At 46.8% G+C, this 20019-nt stretch overlaps 1 protein-coding gene across 1 annotated transcript in view; it reads left to right on the top strand.

Annotated features, from left to right (window-relative positions):
* Positions 1 to 20019, top strand: part of LOC134947576 (chromosome-associated kinesin KIF4-like) — a 602740-nt gene that overhangs the window by 349128 nt on the left and 233593 nt on the right. The window contains exons 9-10 of the mRNA XM_063935595.1: positions 9682 to 9857; positions 9969 to 10030. Of these exons, the coding sequence (XP_063791665.1) occupies positions 9682 to 9857; positions 9969 to 10030 (238 nt within the window). The remainder of the gene's footprint in view (positions 1 to 9681; positions 9858 to 9968; positions 10031 to 20019) is intronic.

Here is a 20019-nt window from a genome sequence, read left to right as displayed (position 1 = left end):
GGTAAAATAAAGCCAGTTTGTGCAAGGGCCTCCAAATTGCCTCTTTTTCCTGCAGGTATACGTACGGACTGTCTGACGTGCCTACTTGGATGCGGTCACTCATATAATCCTCCACCATTCTTTCAATGGTGACAGAATCATATGCAGTGACAGTAGACGACATGTCAGTAATCGTTGGCAGGTCCTTCAGGCCGGACCAGATGTCAGCACTCGCTCCTGACTGCCCTGCATCACTGCCAGCGGGTGGACTCGGAATTCTTATCCTTTTCCTCGCAGCCCCAGTTGCGGGAGAATGTGAAGGAGGAGCTGTTGACGGGTCACGTTCCGCTTGACTTGACAATTTTCTCACCAGCAGGTCTTTGAACCTCTGCAGAGAGATACAACGTAGGCTTTAAACCTAGGATCGAGCACGGTGGCCAACATGTAGTGCTCTGATTTCAACAGATTGACCACCCGTGAATCCTGGTTAAGCGAATTAAGGGCTCCATCCACAAGTCCCACATGCCTAGCGGAATCGCTCTGTTTTAGCTCCTCCTTCAATCTCTCCAGCTGCTTCTGTAAAAGCCTGATGAGGGGAATGACCTGAATCAGGCTGGCAGTGTCTGAACTGACTTCACGTGTGGCAAGTTCAAAGGGTTGCAGAACCTTGCACAACGTTGAAATCATTCTCCACTGCGCTTGAGTCAGGTGCATTCCCCCTCCTTTGCCTATATCGTAGGCAGATGTATAGGCTTGAATGGCCTTTTGCTGCTCCTCCATCCTCTGAAGCATATAGAGGGTTGAATTCCACCTCGTTACCACCTCTTGCTTCAGCTGATGGAGGGGCAGGTTCAGGAGTGTTTGCTGGTGCTCCAGTCTTCGGCACGCGGTGGCTGAATGCCGAAAGTGGTCCGCAATTCTTCGGGCCACCGACAGCATCTCTTGCACGCCCCTGTCATTTTTTTTTTAAATTCTGCACCACCAAATTAATTGTATGTGCAAAACATGGGACGTGCTGGAATTTGCCCACATGTAACGCATGCACAATATTGGTGGCATTGTCCGATGTCACAAATACCCAGGAGAGTCCAATTGGGGTAAGCCAATCTGCAATGATGTTCCTCAGTTTCCGTAAGAGGTTGTCAGCTGTGTGCCTCTTATGGAAAGCAGTGATACAAAGCGTAGCCTGCCTAGTAACGAGTTGGCGTTTGCGAGATGCTGCTACTGGTGCTTTTGTTGCTGCGGGATTCAATACATCTACCCAGTGGGCTGTCACAGTCATATAGTCCTGAGTCTGCCCTGCTCCACTTGTCCACATGTCCGTGGTTAAGTGGACATTGGGTACAACTGCATTTTTTAGGACACTGGTGAGTATTTTTCTGACGTCTGTGTACATTCTCGGTATCGCCTGCCTAGAGAAGTGGAACCTAGATGGGATTTGGTACCGGGGACACACTACCTCAAGAAATTCTCTAAGTCCCTGTGAATTAACGGTGGATACCGGATGCACGTCTAACACCAACACAGCTGCCAAGGCCTGAGTTATCCGCTTTGCAACAGGATGACTGCTGTGATATTTCATCTTCCGCGCAAAGGACTGTTGGACAGTCAATTGCTTACTGGAAGTAGTACAAGTGGTCTTCCGACTTCCCCTCTGGGATGACGATCGACTCCCAGCAGCAACAACAGCAGCGCCAGCAGCAGTAGGCATTACACTCAAGGATCCATCGGAGGAATCCCAGTTAGGAGAGGACTCGTCAGACTTGCCAGTGACATGGCCTGCAGGACTATTGGCGTTCCTGTCTAAGGAGGAAATTGACACTGAGGGAGTTGGTGGTGTGGTTTGCAGGAGCTTGGGTACAAGAGGAAGGGATTTAGTTGTCAGTGGACTGCTTCCGCTGTCACCCAAAATTTTTGAACTCGCCAATGACTTCTGATGAATGCGGTCCAGGTGACGTATAATGGAGGATGTTCCTAGGTGGTTAACGTCCTTACCCCTACTTATTACAGCTTGACAAAGGCAACACACGGCTTGACACCTGTTGTCCTCATTTCTGTTAAAATAATTCCACACCGAAGAGGTGATATTTTTTTGTAATTTGACCAGGCATGTCAATGGCCATATTCATCCCACGGACAACAGGTGTCTCCCCGGGTGCCTGACTTAAACAAACCACCTCACCATCAGAATCCTCCTTGTTAATTTCCTCCCCAGCGCCAGCAACACCCATATCCTCATCCTGGTGTACTTCAACAGTGACATCTTCAATTTGACTATCAGGAACTGGACTGTGGGCAGAGCCGGCGGAACCCGCTCAGCGAAGGGATGCAGTGCAGGTAAGCGCAAGGCAGGAGAGGCGCTTTCCCTACACTGCATCCCTTCACTGTGTGCTGTTGTTGCCGGCTGCCGGCTGGCGCTGCGCCTATCACTGTACAAGCAGCGGCAGCCGGCAGCCTGGATCGCGGAACTTCTGTCCCCCAGGACTCCCCCCCACTCCAGCCCCACCTCCTCCCATCCTGTGACAGCGCTGTGACGCTAGTAAGGGGAGGTGTGGGGGCGGGACCAGCAAAGGACGACTTCGGAAGCTGAGAGCTGCAGTCACTGCTGAGTGCAGTACCGCCAGGAGCCACTAGATGCCCCCATCCCTATGGACGGAGCCATCTCATCAGCTGACAGGACTCAGGATCAGGAACAAAAGAGAGACTGCCCGAGACCAGTACAGAGGAACTAAAGTGAGTTTTCTTTTTATGTGTGATTGTCTGTCTATCTATCTATCTATCTATCTATCTATCTATCTATCTATCTATCTATCTATCTATGTGTCTGTCTATTATCTATCTAACTATCTATCTATCTATCTATCTATCTATCTATCTATCTATCTATCTGTGTCTGTCTATTATCTATCTATCTATCTATCTAATATTTTAAAGGGGGGCGCTGTCTGCCGTAATGTGTAAAAAGGTGACGCGGTCTGCCGTAATGTGTAAGAAGGGGACGCGGTCTGCCGTCATGTGTAAAAAGGGGACGCGGTCTGCCGTAATGTGTAAAAAGGGGACGCGGTCTGCCGTAATGTGTAAAAAGGGGACACGCACTGCCGTAATGTGTAAAAAGGTGACGCGGTCTGCCGTAATGTGTAAAAAGGTGACGCGGTCTGCCGTAATGTGTAAAAAGGGGACGCTGTCTGCCGCAATGTGTAAAAAGGGGACGCTGTCTGCCGTAATGTGTAAAAAGGGGACGCGGTCGGCCGTAATGTGTAAAAAGGGGACACGCACTGCCGTAATATGTAAAAAGGGGACGCGGTCTGCCGTAATGTGTAAAAAGGGGACACGCACTGCCGTAATGTGTAAAAAGGTGACGTGGTCTGCCGTAATGTGTAAAAAGGGGGACGCTGTCTGCCGTAATGTGTAAAAAGGGGACGCTGTCTGCCGTAATGTGTAAAAGGGGATGCTGTCTGCCGTGATGTGTAAAAAGGCGGACTGGCTGCCGTAATGTGTAAAAGGGGTTCTACCTGGTGTAGTGGCGCTACTGTGTGGCGTAATTTGAATAATGGAGACTACCGTAATATGAAATGGTATTATTTTGTGGCCACACCCCTTCCCCATGAAGCCACACCCCTATATTTTTTCTTTTTATGTGTGATTGTCTGTCTATCTATCTATCTATCTATCTATCATCTATCTGTATGTTTGTCTATTATCTATCTATCTATCTATCTATCTATCTATCTATCTATCTATCTATCTCATATCTGTGGAGGAGTGTATTTTAGCATAGCAGGGCTGCGATCGCTTGTGCAGCGCTGCTATGCTAACAAAGTTTAAAGCAAAACAAGACCAGCCCTGCAGCTACTCACCAGTGCGACGGATCCAGCGATGATGTTCCCGGCTGTGACGTCAGACATCCGCCCTTCATGCGTGGGACCCACCACGCCTGAAAAACGGTGAGTATCTTCCCCGGAACGCCTCCTGTCTGTCCGTATTCTTGCGATCGTCAATGCAATCACATTTCTCGCTGGCGGCGTCGCTTCCCGGCGATGGCGTGCGCCATGCGTCTGGTGCGCATGCGCAGTTCCGACCCGCTCGCACCACAGCGAAAAAACGCTGCGTGTGAACGGGTCGGAATGACCCCCAGTTTGCGGTGTAATGTGAACAAGATTGTGCTACTCTCTAGAGTAATTTGAATTGGTACTATTGTGTGGCCACACCCCACCCGCTTCTTGCGGCGTGCGACTTCGGTACGCACTGTCCCTTTATTAAGTATGGGAGGGAGGGCGCAAATTTATAGTTTGCAGGGAGGCGCCGAACACCCTTGCACCGTCCCTGACTGTGGGTGCTCCTTCCAGCACTTGCAGGGGGCGTGCAAATGGTGGAAGGAGCCACCTCTTCCCGTCCAGTGTTGGGAGTATCAGGCATCGCAACCGCCGACACAATTATACTCTCCTTGGGGATTTGTGATTTAGAAGAATGCACGGTTCTTTGCTGTGCTTTTGCCATATTAACTCTTTTCAGTTTTCTAGCGGGAGGATGAGTGCTTCCATCCTCATGTGAAGCTGAACCACTAGCCATGAACATAGGGGACGCGGTCTGCCGTAATGTGTAAGAAGGGGACACACTACCGTAATGTGTAAATAGGGGACACGCACTGCCGTAATGTGTAAAAAGGGGACGCGGTCTGCCGTAATGTGTAAAAAGGGGACGCGGTCTGCCGTAATGTGTAAAAAGGGGACGCGGTCTGCCGTCATGTGTAAAAAGGGGACGCGGTCTGCCGTAATGTGTAAAAAGGGGACACGCACTGCCGTAATGTGTAAAAAGGTGACGCGGTCTGCCGTAATGTGTAAAAAGGTGACGCGGTCTGCCGTAATGTGTAAAAAGGGGACGCTGTCTGCCGCAATGTGTAAAAAGGGGACGCTGTCTGCCGTAATGTGTAAAAAGGGGACGCGGTCGGCCGTAATGTGTAAAAAGGGGACACGCACTGCCGTAATATGTAAAAAGGGGACGCGGTCTGCCGTAATGTGTAAAAAGGGGACACGCACTGCCGTAATGTGTAAAAAGGTGACGTGGTCTGCCGTAATGTGTAAAAAGGGGGACGCTGTCTGCCGTAATGTGTAAAAAGGGGACGCTGTCTGCCGTAATGTGTAAAAGGGGATGCTGTCTGCCGTGATGTGTAAAAAGGCGGACTGGCTGCCGTAATGTGTAAAAGGGGTTCTACCTGGTGTAGTGGCGCTACTGCTGTGTGGCGTAATTTGAATAATGGAGACTACCGTAATATGAAATGGTATTATTTTGTGGCCACACCCCTTCCCCATGAAGCCACACCCCTATATTTTTTCTTTTTATGTGTGATTGTCTGTCTATCTATCTATCTATCTATCTATCTATCTATCTATCTATCATCTATCTGTATGTTTGTCTATTATCTATCTATCTATCTATCTATCTATCTATCTATCTATCTATCTCATATCTGTGGAGGAGTGTATTTTAGCATAGCAGGGCTGCGATCGCTTGTGCAGCGCTGCTATGCTAACAAAGTTTAAAGCAAAACAAGACCAGCCCTGCAGCTACTCACCAGTGCGACGGATCCAGCGATGATGTTCCCGGCTGTGACGTCAGACATCCGCCCTTCATGCGTGGGACCCACCACGCCTGAAAAACGGTGAGTATCTTCCCCGGAACGCCTCCTGTCTGTCCGTATTCTTGCGATCGTCAATGCAATCACATTTCTCGCTGGCGGCGTCGCTTCCCGGCGATGGCTTGCGCCATGCGTCTGGCGCGCATGCGCAGTTCCGACCCGCTCGCACCACAGCGAAAAAACGCTGCGTGTGAACGGGTCGGAATGACCCCCAGTTTGCGGTGTAATGTGAACAAGATTGTGCTACTCTCTAGAGTAATTTGAATTGGTACTATTGTGTGGCCACACCCCACCCGCTTCTTGCGGCGTGCGACTTCGGTACGCACTGTCCCTTTATTAAGTATGGGAGGGAGGGCGCAAATTTATAGTTTGCAGGGAGGCGCCGAACACCCTTGCACCGTCCCTGACTGTGGGTGCTCCTTCCAGCACTTGCAGGGGGCGTGCAAATGGTGGAAGGAGCCACCTCTTCCCGTCCAGTGTTGGGAGTATCAGGCATCGCAACCGCCGACACAATTATACTCTCCTTGGGGATTTGTGATTTAGAAGAATGCACGGTTCTTTGCTGTGCTTTTGCCATATTAACTCTTTTCAGTTTTCTAGCGGGAGGATGAGTGCTTCCATCCTCATGTGAAGCTGAACCACTAGCCATGAACATAGGGGACGCGGTCTGCCGTAATGTGTAAGAAGGGGACACACACTACCGTAATGTGTAAATAGGGGACACGCACTGCCGTAATGTGTAAAAAGGGGACGCGGTCTGCCGTAATGTGTAAAAAGGGGACGCGGTCTGCCGTAATGTGTAAAAAGGGGACACGCACTGCCGTAATGTGTAAAAAGGTGACGTGGTCTGCCGTAATGTGTAAAAAGGGGGACGCTGTCTGCCGTAATGTGTAAAAAGGGGACGCTGTCTGCCGTAATGTGTAAAAGGGGATGCTGTCTGCCGTGATGTGTAAAAAGGCGGACTGGCTGCCGTAATGTGTAAAAGGGGTTATACCTGGTGTAGTGGCGCTACTGTGTGGCGTAATTTGAATAATGGAGACTACCGTAATATGAAATGGTATTATTTTGTGGCCACACCCCTTCCCCATGAAGCCACACCCCTATATTTTTTCTTTTTATGTGTGATTGTCTGTCTATCTATCTATCTATCTATCTATCTATCTATCTATCTATCTATCTATCTATCTATCTATCTATCATCTATCTGTGTGTTTGTCTATTATCTATCTATCTATCTATCTATCTATCATCTATCTGTGTGTTTGTCTATTATCTATCTATCTATCTATCTATCTATCTATCTATCTATCTATCTATCTCTCTCATATCTATGGAGGAGTGTATTTTAGCATAGCAGGGCTGCGATCGCTTGTGCAGCGCTGCTATGCTAACAAAGTTTAAAGCAAAACAAGACCAGCCCTGCAGCTACTCACCAGTGCGACGGATCCAGCGATGATGTTCCCGGCTGTGACGTCAGACATCCGCCCTTCATGCGTGGGACCCACCACGCCTGAAAAACGGTGAGTATCTTCCCCGGAACGCCTCCTGTCTGTCCGTATTCTTGCGATCGTCAATGCAATCACATTTCTCGCTGGCGGCGTCGCTTCCCGGCGATGGCTTGCGCCATGCGTCTGGCGCGCATGCGCAGTTCCGACCCGCTCGCACCACAGCGATAAAACGCTGCGTGTGAACGGGTCGGAATGACCCCCAGTTTGCTGTGTAATGTGAACAAGATTGTGCTACTCTCTAGAGTAATTTAAATTGGTACTATTGTGTGGCCACACCCCACCCGCTTCTTGCGGCGTGCGACTTCGGTACGCACTGTCCCTTTATTAAGTATGGGAGGGAGGGCGCAAATTTATAGTTTGCAGGGAGGCGCCGAACACCCTTGCACCGTCCCTGACTGTGGGTGCTCCTTCCAGCACTTGCAGGGGGCGTGCAAATGGTGGAAGGAGCCACCTCTTCCCGTCCAGTGTTGGGAATATCAGGCATCGCAACCGCCGACACAATTATACTCTCCTTGGGGATTTGTGATTTAGAAGAATGCACGGTTCTTTGCTGTACTTTTGCCATCTTAACTCTTTTCAGTTTTCTAGCGGGAGGATGAGTGCTTCCATTCTCATGTGAAGCTGAACCACTAGCCATGAACATAGGCCAGGGCCTCAGCCGTTCCTTGCCACTCCGTGTCGTAAATGGCATATTGGCAAGTTTACGCTTCTCCTCAGACACTTTTAATTTAGATTTTTGGGTAATTTTACAGTACTGAACTTTAGTTTTATGGATTTTACATGCTCTCTACTATGATATTGGGCATCGGCCTTGGCAGACGACGTTGATGGCATTGAATCGTCTCTGCCATGACTAGTGGCAGCAGCTTCAGCACTAGGTGGAAGTGGATTTGATCTTTCCCTATTTCACCCTCCACATTTTTGTTCTCCATTTTTTAATGTGTGGAATTATATGCCAGTAATAATATTATTATATCAATAGCAATGGCCTACTGTACTGTACAACTATATACTGTTGGTCACCAAAATGCTGCACTGTACTACTATATATACTGCTCACAACAATGAAGCACAGATATGGAATGGATACTTGCAGTGACACGGAGCTGCAAGATACAGCAATGGCCTACTGTACTGTACAACTATATACTGTTGGTCACCAAAATGCTGCACTGTACTACTATATATACTGCTCACAACAATGCAGCACAGATATGGAATGGATACTTGCAAGATACAGCAATGGCCTACTGTACTGTACAACTATATACTGTTGGTCACCAAAATGCTGCACTGTACTACTATATATAATAATATAGTATATACTGGTCACACAACAATACAGCAGATATTGGTGGTCATTCTGAGTTGTTCGCTCGCTAGCTACTTTTAGCAGAAATGCAAACGCAAAGCCGCCGCCCTCTGGGAGTGTATCTTAGCATAGCAGAATTGCTAACGAAAGATTAGCAATTCTGCTATTAAGTATTTCCATGCAGTTTCTGAGTAGCTCCAGACCTACTCCTAGATAGCGATCATCTCAGTCCGTTTAGTTCCTGGTTTGACGTCACAAACACGCCCAGCGTCCGGCCAGCCACTCCCCTGTTTCTCCAGCCACTCCTGCGTTTTCTGCTGGCACGCCTGCGTTTTTTAGCACACTCCTGGAAAACGCTCAGTTACCACCCAGAAACACCCACTTCCTGTCAATCATTCTCCGATCAACAGAGTGACTGAAAAGCTTCGTTTGCCTGTGAGTAAAATAGCATAGTTTTGTGTGAAATTACTTAGCGTGTGCGCCCTGCGGTGCATACGCATGCGCAGAACTGCTGGATTTTAGCCTATTAGCAATTCTGCTAAAAATAGCAGCAAGCGAACATCTCGGAATGACCACCATTGAGCACTGATGATCAGGATACTGTCTAGAACTGAGTCTGACACGGAGCTGCTAGATACAGCAATGGCCTACTGTACTGTACTACTATAATTATATACTGGTGGTCCTCACAATGCAGCACACTGAGCACAGATATTTGCAGCACACTGAGCACAGATTACGGAGCTTTTCAGGCAGAGAACGTAGCCACGTCCTCTCCGTTCAATCTCCAATGCACGAGTGAAAATGGTGGCGACGCGCGGCTCTTTATATAGAATACGAGTCTCGCGAGAATCCGACAGCGGGATGATGACGTTCGGCCTCGTTCGGGTTAACCGAGCAAGGCGGGAAGATCCGAGGTTTCCTTGTACTCGTGTAAAATAGGTGAAGTTCGGGGGGGGGGGGGGGGTTCGGATCTCGACGAACCGAACCCGCTCATCTCTAGTACCAATGCAGGCTTTTCCTTGCTATCCCCCTTCCCATTTGAGTTGTCCAGAAATGGTGCTTTCAATACGTTCTGGTTTTGGCTTATAATATAAATTGATGAATTTTCTGTGTATTGTATAATAAATTTTAGAAACAAAACATACAGGTTTCTGCATAGCATACAAAGATATTTAAACTGGATTTGTTTTGACAGGACCTTTAAAAGCAATATACTGGGTTTTTTGGGGGTTTTTTTTTTACAGATTCCCTGGGAGGTAACAGCCATACCCTCATGATTGCTTGTGTTAGTCCTGCTGATTCTAACATGGAGGAGACTTTAAATACTCTTCGGTATGCAGACAGAGCCAGAAAGATCAAGAATAAGCCTATAGTGAACACGGACCCACAGGCTGCAGAACTTCACAGATTAAAGCAGCAGGTATAAATGATTGTACTTTCCAGTCGAAAGCTGACAAAGATGAAGAAACATTTTGTTTGGAATTTTCTAATTCTCTATTTCGGCTGTTTATTTTAAATGTTTTTCTTACAGGTGCAAGAACTGCAGGTCTGTTTGCTACAAGCCCATGGAGGAACATTACCTGTCTTGACAAAGTAAGAACATAAAACTTAGGCCCTCATTCCGAGTTGTTCGCTCGCTAGCTGATTTTAGCAGCATTGCACACGCTAAGCCGCCGCCCTCTGGGAGTGTATCTTAGCTTAGCAGAATAGCGAACGAAAGATTAGCAGAATTGCTACTACATAATTCTTAGCAGTTTCTGAGTAGCTCCGGACCTACTCACAGATAGCGATCAGTTCAGTCAGTTTCGTTCCTGGTTTTACGTCACAAACACGCCCTGCGTTCGGCCAGCCACTCCCCCGTTTCTCCAGCCACTCCCGCATTTTTCCTTGGCATGCCTGCGTTTTTCCGCAAACGCCGTGAAAATGCTGAGTTGCCGCCCAAAAACACCCACTTCCTGTCAATCACACTACGTACACTTCAGCATGGAAAAAACGTTGTTCGCTCGTGAGTAAATCTACTAAGTTCTTAGTAAAATTACTAAGCGCATGCGCTCTGCGTACCATGCGCATGCGCATTTTCTACCTAATCGCTGCGTTGCGAAAATAGTCAACGAGCGAACAACTCGGAATGAGGGCCTTAGTGCAGTATTTCTCAAGATTTGGCAACATGTATTTCATTAGTACTGTAGTCACTTTTCTTTTTGGACCTGAAGAAGAATTTAACATTTAATGGAGTGTGCAGTCATTGGCGATGTATGACTGTTCACATCAATAATATTTACAGTACCTCAACATTGCAGATCCTAATGTGCACCTCTATAGGGAGCGAAGGAAACATATCTGCAAAGTTGTTGGTTACAAGATGCAAGAGAATCTGTCTAAATGTAGCCGCCATCGCAGAGTACTGAATTCTCCCTAAATTTGAAAGTTCCACTTTTAAATTGCTTTTTCTTAAATGTTGTGTTACCTTTTGTTTTGATGTACAATATCGGGGGTGGGACAGTTTCAGTTTGGTGCCTAACAGAGAAGGGCACTATTTTTCAGGGACTGCTTTTAAGCAGCTTCATAGTTTTTTATTTTCACATTTATTTTACATTTACTTGAGCAGGCAGTGAGTCAGCGCTAGAGGCGCCCTCACTGCCGCTCTAATGATCCCCAGCGGCCACAGCTCTGGCGACTGGGTCAGTGACCTCGGCCGGGCTCCAGCACACAGTAGGGGAGCCTCACCTGGAAGCACCAGGGACATAGAAGGCAGCTCCCTGCTTGCTGGAAGCTGCATACATAGAGTCTGTCACAGTCGTTGGTCCTGGCAGTGGGGGCTCAAGTTGACTCCACATATGATAACAGGGCACTATACAGTTTAGCGGCTATTACCTTCGGGTTCAGGCTATACAAGGAGATAGGCTTTCCCTGTTAGCCATTCCCCCACCACCTTGGCTTATTCCTCCTGCAGGCATCCCACCACTGGGTATTCTCTCTCTCCTCACTTCATGAGTAGCTGGGCAGTCATTTTAGCATCTTGCCTGCTTCTGCACCTCAGCAGAGAGAAGCACGGAGTCTTGTCTCTTGTATACCTCATTCTAGTTAGGTTATACCAATAGCTCCTTTCTCCTTTTTGGATTGTTGATCACTATTTGCCCTATAGTCATGTGCATTGAATGCTTTGTGTGCATGTATTTGTAAGTGTCTAGGTTTGCTATATGGGAGGATCACTTCCAGTGTCGGGCATTGTCATTTGCACTTTCCATCAATCTCACGAAGGACCTCCTTCAGTCTCATGGGTGGATCATCAACTGGCATAAATCCAGGATGTAGTTATGTGACCAGCGTTCAGGAGACCGCCGGTCATAATACCGACACCTACATCCCGAACCCCCACTGTCCCGACAGTCGGCATCCCTACCAACAGGGACTATTCCCACTCGTGGGTGTCCGCGACACCTGTAGAGTGGTAATAGAACCTGTGGTGAGCGCTCGCATTTCCCCCCTGCTGGCCATCTAACAGCCGGGATCCCGATGTCTGTATTCTGACCGCTGGTCACACATACCCAACCCCATAAATCCTCCTGGACTCTGTCTCAGAAGATGCCACATTTGGGAGCTTTACTGGATTCCAGGGTCCAGTGGGTGTTCCTTCTAATCGGACAGGCTTCAGTCCCTACAGACCAAAATTTGCTCATTTTTAGATCACCATTGAGTATCAATACACTCTTGCATGCAGATCCTAGGCGCTCTAATCTCCACCTTCGACATGGTAGAGTACTGTAGGCCCAGCTTCACTCCTGTCCTCTGCAGATGGAGACTCTGATTCGGTGGAATAAGTCCCTTCTGTCGTTCAGGTCACATACTGTCGTTCTCTCCTGAAAGGTCCGTCACTCTCTCCTGTGGTGGCTCCACCAGTCCCACCTGGACAAGGGCCTCCCCTTTTTTTGTCCAGGACTGGGTCCTGCTCCCACCGACACAAGTCTTCAGGGAGAGGGGCGATGACATCCAAATAACATCTAAATAACTATCCTATAACTATTAAATTTAAAATTTTTACTACAGATACATGTTTTCTGTTGTCAACTACAGGGGTCTGGGGCATAGCCCCTGTACCTCTGGTGGATTTCTTTTTAGCTTTAGATTTACATTTGCCTTTATGAGGTTTGGGTCCCCCCCCCCCCCCCCCCCTTCCCCTTTTACCTCTATGGGTCCAGGATTTAGCTATCAGTATCTACTTTGAAGTATCTTGACTCATTTAAATTTGTCTTTTATCTGTATAATAATAATTTGTTTATTTTTGTTTATATATTATCATCAGCATTGAATAAGGGATCACTTCCCTTAATGATGATTTGACAAGCGCTTTGTAGAACCTGTTTGATCAGCGCTATGCAGAATCTGTGTGGACTACAGCATTTTACCAAACTACAATTCCCAAGATGCCCGCGGAATGGACAGCTTCAAAGATACTACAATCGGGAACTACATCTCCCATGATGCTAGAACCGGTTGCTATGATACGAAGTCCCGCAATGTCATTTCCAGCCCGTCACTTCTGGTTAAATCATAGGAACAAAAGGCTGTATGTTATCGGGTGCTAAAAGGACTACAATATTACATCATATCCGGCGGAACGGTCTTATATGGTCAATGGGTATGTAGTGTTTCACTACACCCCCCATGATCCTTTGCACCACCGTTCTTTGTGATGAATTACTACTATATAAACTACTTTAATTTATTAATTAGGATTCTGTTTGTATTGCCCCTATGATTATTAACTTAGAGATGACTTGGTGAACTTATTAAATTGTATACGGTATATGTGCTGTTTTTTATCCGGATTTTTGTGTTAATTATGATTTAATTAATGATGTCACTTCCTGCTACTCTTGTATTGGTTACCTGTAGAATAAAGATCAGGGCTATTCACAGTGCAGACATGTCTTGATAAAGGTCTTAGGACCGAAACGCATCGACTACTGTACTGTGAGTAGCTGGAAAGATAAATCTTTTATCTTATGGACATTTTTTTGCATTGATGCTCTATTTATCAACTTTGTTTTTATTACATTTTTTGTTTTTAAGTTTTGTCTTGGAACCCTGGATGTTTTATGTACCCATCTAACCTACGTATCGTATTTTTAATATTAAATGGATTTTTTTAGGACACATAGAGATTCACCCCCTCTTTTTCATTGACAAATGAATTTGCGACAAATCTACTGAAATCAAAGGTGATGATCGATGTCAGCTGATAGAAGTTCAAAGATACCTTGACAGGAGTCAACATTACCTATTTTGTGTGAGTTGGGGTACGCAATACTGACCATTTGTGGTTGTCAAGGGAAAAGATACCTTTATATGAGTCCCCATTATAGCCCTGATGTGAGTGCTGGGTACGCATAGTCGTCTTTACTTCAGCTTGGGATTTCTGAAAACGATACGAATGTATGAAGGTCTATTGCCATATAAAGATACCTTGATGTGTTTTATCCTTACTGGTCTTTGTGTGAGTGGGGTACGCCAATCCTCAGGGGGACGTGCGGAGTCGGGAAACCGGCCCCGTTGTAGAGGTTGTGTAAGGGAAGTACCATTTCATATTTTATTTTCCCGATTAGCGCACATCTTCTGGTTTAACTTTATTGTATACGCCAATCCTTCACCTTTCTGGATTACACCTGTGTCTACTTATTGGCTATAAAACAGGACTACACATTGTCTGTTTTTTCTTGGTTTTTTTTGCTCCCCTTGTACACGAGTTTGAAAGCGCTCCATTTAAAAGCTATGAGAAATCATCTGCATCCACTATCAAAGCATCACTAAAGGATCATCTCACCATTTTCCTTGGAAACAAAAGGAACGTAATTTTATTATTTATAGTTAATTTTGTATATATTTGTGTAATATAGCGCCCAGGACACATGTGGTGTCTACATTTCTATTTCCAGTCTGTTATAAATATGGTGACATTTATTTTTTGGCACCTCAGTGTGCAGGGCTGCTTTGCGCCAAATAGGTGGACCCTCCACTTTTTCTGTTTCTCTTTAAGGTGTCGACTACTTTTGTCCTGGCTCGCCGTATTCTGTGGTTGAGGTCATGGAAGGTGGACCTAGACTCCAAAAAGACCTTGGAAGGTACTCCCCTTTAAGGGGGAAGACCTTAATAAAATTGTGTCTGAGTTAGCAGCTGCTAAGACTGCTTTTCTCCCAAATACTAATCCTTCTGCACAGAAGGCAAAAGGTACCACTCTTTGTTCCTTTCGGCCTCAAGGGAAAGCAAAAGGTCTGGCATACCCGAGACAGTCTCGTTCTCCCAAAACCACAAAGCCTAAGTCTAAACAATCCTTGGTGGCCCGTCAGCCTGCTTTTAAACAAGACAAGCCTGCCGCATGACGGGGCGGGCCTCCCTCTGCGGGACCCCAGGGTGGGAGGCTGACTTCTGCAGTTCACCCAGGTCTGGTTAAAAACCACTTCAGATGCATGCATGGGTGCGGGATGTTGTCTCTAACGGGTATACAGTCTCATTCAAGAGACGTCCCCCTCACCAGTTTTGCACCACGGTTATCCCTTTCGGATCCATTAAAGGCACAAGCTCTGCAAAAGGTTGTAAGTTCCCTCCTGAATATAGGAGTTGTAGTGCCAGTACCTCTGTCCCACAGAGGCAGAGATTACTACTCGACCCTGTTTCTAGTTTCCGGCCTATACTCAACCTAAAATCACTGAACAAGTTTGTGAGAGTGTCCAAGTTCCTTATGGAATCACTGCACTCAATTGTACTGGCTATGGAACCCGGAGACTATATGGTATCCCTGGATATACAGGATGCGTACCTGCCTATTGCCATTTCGCATCAGCAGTATCTGCGGTTTGCTATTGGCGACCTCCACTGTCAGTTCCAGGTTCTGCCATTTGGACTGGCTACGGCTCCTCGGATCTTCACCAAGGTCATGGCCGTAATGACGGCCCATCTCTGTCACCAGGGAGTCAGGATCCTGATTTATCTGGACGACTTGCTGATTCTGGCAAACTCCCACGATGTCCTCCTCAGTCATCTGCAACTGATGGTAAGCTTCCTACAAGCCCACAGGTGGCTCATCAATTGGAAGAAATTCTCGCTGGTCCCAGCTCAGAGCATGGTGCACGTGGGGGCACTCCTGGACACACACAGCCAGCGACTGTTTCTGTCTCCGGAAAAAGTCTTGAAGCTTCAGGACAGGATAAGATGCTTCCTTTGTTGCCCCAGAGTGTCGATACACTTGGCGATGCAAGTACTTGGCCTGATAGTGTCGGTATTCGACATGGTAGAGTACGCTCAATTTAATTCCGCCCTCTGTAGAAGTTAATTCTTTCCAAGTGCGACAGCCTACCTCATCGGGTCAGATCTCACATGATCACTTTGACTCCGGATGTTCGTCTGTCGCTGACCTGGTGGCTACAGGAGCAGCAATTGAGCAGGGGCCATCCCTTCTGGATCCCCGACTGGGTCCTGCTGACAACGGACGCCAGTCTTAGGGGATGGGGTGCGGTGTTGGAGCAACACTCTTTTCAGGGTCGATGGATCAAGCAGGAATCACTCCTCCTAATAAACATTCTAGAGTTGCGTGTGGTGTTCAATGCATTGACTCTCGCCCTGCCTCTGGTACAGAACTGGCCAGTTCAAGTACGGTCAGACAATGCCACCACGGTGGCATACATAAACCATCAAGGCGGCACTCGAAACCGCATGGCTATGATGGAAGTGTCAAAAATATTGGCAGTGTTCATTCTGGGTGTCCTAAACTGGGAAGTGGACTTCCTCAGTCGCCAGGACGTGCACGCCGGAGAGTGGAGTCTTCATCCGGAAGTCTTTCAACTCCTAGTTGACAAGTGGGGCCTATCAGATGTAGACCTGATGCAGAGGCGTCACTGACCTCTTTTGTACCTGGTGCAGCAGGGGGCGTGGCTTCGTGGGGTGACCCACGGGAGGGGCGTGGCTTCACGGGAAGGGGTGTGGCTAATCGCCCTGACCCGCATTTTCGTCACTCCGGAGGTCCGGGAGCTGTGGCCTGCCCCCGGAGACTGGCGTGTCTGCAGTGTCAGCTCCTACATGGTGGCAGGAGTCGGGTTGCTGCTCGTAATGTTACAATGCAGCACCCGGCTCCTTTCACTGAGCAGGAACCGGCACTTTGGTGTCACCCCTCAGCGGATGACACTGCCTGGTGGCGTCTCGACATAATCACAAGGTTCCGGTATTCGAATCAAGGACCAGGTATCCTCAAGCAGCATTCGTGGATGCACTAGCAATTCCATGGAACTTTTGGCTGCCCTACGTGTTCCCTCCAGTGTAACTCCTGCCCTGGGTCCTGCGGAAGTTCAAACAAGAAGCAGGAATACTACTTCTAATCGCTCTAGCGTGGCCCGGATGGCATTGGTTCTCAGACCTGCAGAGTCTATCGACAGAGCGTACCCTTCTACTTCCTAAAGTGCCCAGATCTCCTCGTACAGGGTCCTTGTCTTTATCCGGACCTGGCCAGACTGGCTTTGACGGTGTGGCTCTTGAAGCATCACTCCTGAGGGCCAAAGGATTCTCTGAGGCGGTCATCCAAGCTATGTTGAAAGACCGCAATCCGGCATCTGCCCCGATTTATTACAGGGTCTGGAATTCTTACTTCACCTGGTGTGCTGATAAGAATTATGATGCACAACTTCCAGAATTCTGGCTTTTCTGCAACGCGGCCTGGATTTAGGCCTGCGTCTGACCGCCCTCAAGGTTCATATATCTGCCTTGTCTGTTTCGTTTCAGAGAAAAATTGCATCTATACCTGACGTTCATACATTTACTCAGGGTGTCTTACGAATTCAGCCTCCCTATGTCCCTCCTGTGGCTCCATGGGATCTGAGTGTGGTCCAGAATGCCCTGCAAGAGTCTCCATTTGAACCTCTTGAGTCGGTGGACCTTAAATGGCTCACAGCCAATGTCTTTTTTTTACTGGCTATTGCCTCTGCTAGAAGGGTGTTGGACTTGGGCGCTTTGTCCTGTCGTCCACCCTTTCTGATATTTCATCGTGTCTGGGCAGTTCTTCGAACTCACCCAGGTTATTTACCTAAGTTGGTGTCATCTTTTCACCTTAACCAAGAGATTGTGTTTCCGGCCTTTATCTCTTCTGATTTGTCCTCCAAAGAGCGGTCTTTGGATGTGGTAAGGGCTCTCTGTATATATGTGGAGAGGACTGCCTCTATCAGGTCAGATTCTCTTTTTGTCTTGTTTTGGTTTTCACAAACGTGGCTGGCCTGCGAATAAGTAAATCTTATCCAGATGGATTAGGATGGTGATTGAACAAGCTTATGCGCAGGCTGCACTCCCAGCTCCTGCTGCTATTAAAGCCCATTCTACTCGGTCTGTTGGACCTTCTTGGGTGGCCCGCCGTGGTGCGTCCGCAGAACAGTTGTGCAAGGTGACTACGTGGTCCTCAGTGAACACGTTCATTAGGTTCTATGCCTTTGATACTTCCGCCACCCAGGATGCTTCCTTTGGACGCCGGGTTCTCATAAACGCTAAGGCTTCTTTGAGGAACTGCTTTAGGACATCCCCAATATTTCCCTGTGGAACACAATGTGCCCTTCTGCAGAAAAGGAGAGTTATGGTAGACTTACCATGGTTAACTCTCATTCTGCGAGGTACATTGGGTTCCACAGGGCGCCAAACCCTGACGCACCTAGCTTCTATGGATTTGTATGGCATCAACTGCTGGTCCCTTCTCCTGTCGTGAGAATGTGGTTCTATGTGACTAACATCTGCCTTCTCTCTTACCTGCTCCTGCATTTGACTGGTTAACGAAACTGAGCTCCAGTGTCTGGAGGCAGGGTTTATAGAGGAGGCCCCAATGCATCCTGGGACAGCCTAAAGCTTTAGCCTGTTGGTGCCTCTGGATCAAGATCCACTCTACACCCCGATGTTTCCCTGTGGAACCCAATGTACCTTGCAGAAAGATATTTAACAATGGTAAGTCTACCATAACTCTCCTTTTTAAGGGACATTCTGCTAGTTGGAGGCTCTGCACTAGCAGAGATTATACCTGTTTTGCTAAAGAAGACTTAAATTGTAATGAAGTGGTGGCCTTTTTTATACCTGCTATGGCAGTGGGACTGCAGCTAAATACTGTACTACTTCTTACCTCATTTTCATACATGATAATATGGTCTGCTGAGTGTACTCACTTTCCAGTATTGACTATTGTTTGGAGAAGTTTTTCAAAATGACATCGTATGTTAGCATAGAAAAATCTTGTTTCTCAAAGAGTTGAGTTTAGTTGTATGGCTTCATCTATAACTAGTGGTGGAATGTAGTGGAGACTTTATTTAGAATGTCTTTATACTGTATGAATAGCATAACAGACAATGGTATACAGATGTAGCCAAGCTCCTGTACGTATATGCGTGCCTGCGCCTTGTTGCAGCATGGCATATTCAGTCACAGTCTAATGAATTGAGTCTCCGGCGGGTGCAATACAGGTGTTCATCGACCAGTTGCTTTTGAAAACCACCATTACGCATGTGTGAAGTCTCCATTGTAAAGTCAAACAATGCTTTTAGTTTAAGAACTACTTTATTTTAGATGATCCCTATATTAAGTAGAAATGTGAACACGGAAGATGATTTGCGCAGCGTCTCCGACGCCCGCAAAGAAAAGCACAGTTCAGAGTTCTACACAGTTCTCTAAAATAAAAAACTAATTACAATCAGCGCTATTTAGGACACACAGCACTATATAAAAATAAAAATTACAATGAGCGACATCACTATGTCACTGCAGGTGTCAGTAACCTGTCTCCGTGGCTCTCTTGGCATAGTGGTATTGCCAATGGTTACCATGCCCGTGAGCTAGGTTTCAATTCCACAAAGGACACACTTGCATTGTATATCTGTGTAAAAAGTAACATCCAAAGCTTTTTTTCTAATTTTCATAAAACAAGCTGTGGTGTTTCGTATACAGACTCGGACATGCACACAGATATATAGTAAAAAAAAAAGCTGTGGATACTACTTTTTACACAGATATACAATACAAGTGTAGTTTACTTTGTGTCCTGCATATGGGTTGTTTATTAAAACCACTTAACTGGCATGGTCAGATTTCATGCAACTGCGCAGTCCCACCCTGTCCCCCCGTTTTTGACAATGAGATCCGTTCTGCAGATGTGCATAATATAATGTTTAAATATTTAAAAAAAAATACCTTTTCAACTTTATTAAATAAAATAAATTTTAAAAAATGTTGTTAACGCTTTTGAAGGGAAAAATCGTCAGTTAAGTGGGTTCTCCTTTAGAGCACCACTGCATCTCCAACAAACTGGTGGGGTCCTCCTAGTTGGAGTATATGGATATTAGAGATGAGCGCCTGAAATTTTTCGGGTTTTGGTTTTGGGTTCGGTTCCGCGGCCGTGTTTTGGGTTCGAACGCGTTTTGGCAAAACCTCACCGAATTTTTTTTGTCGGATTCGGGTGTGTTTTGGATTCGGGTGTTTTTTTCAAAAAACACTAAAAAACAGCTTAAATCATAGAATTTGGGGGTCATTTTGATCCCAAAGTATTATTAACCTCAAAAACCATAATTTAC

The sequence above is a fragment of the Pseudophryne corroboree genome, chromosome 8 (assembly GCF_028390025.1).
Source record: "Pseudophryne corroboree isolate aPseCor3 chromosome 8, aPseCor3.hap2, whole genome shotgun sequence".
NCBI classification, from domain to species: Eukaryota; Metazoa; Chordata; class Amphibia; order Anura; family Myobatrachidae; genus Pseudophryne; species Pseudophryne corroboree.
The sequence above is the reverse complement of the archived record's forward strand: the minus strand, read 5'-3'. Positions and strand labels throughout refer to the sequence as shown.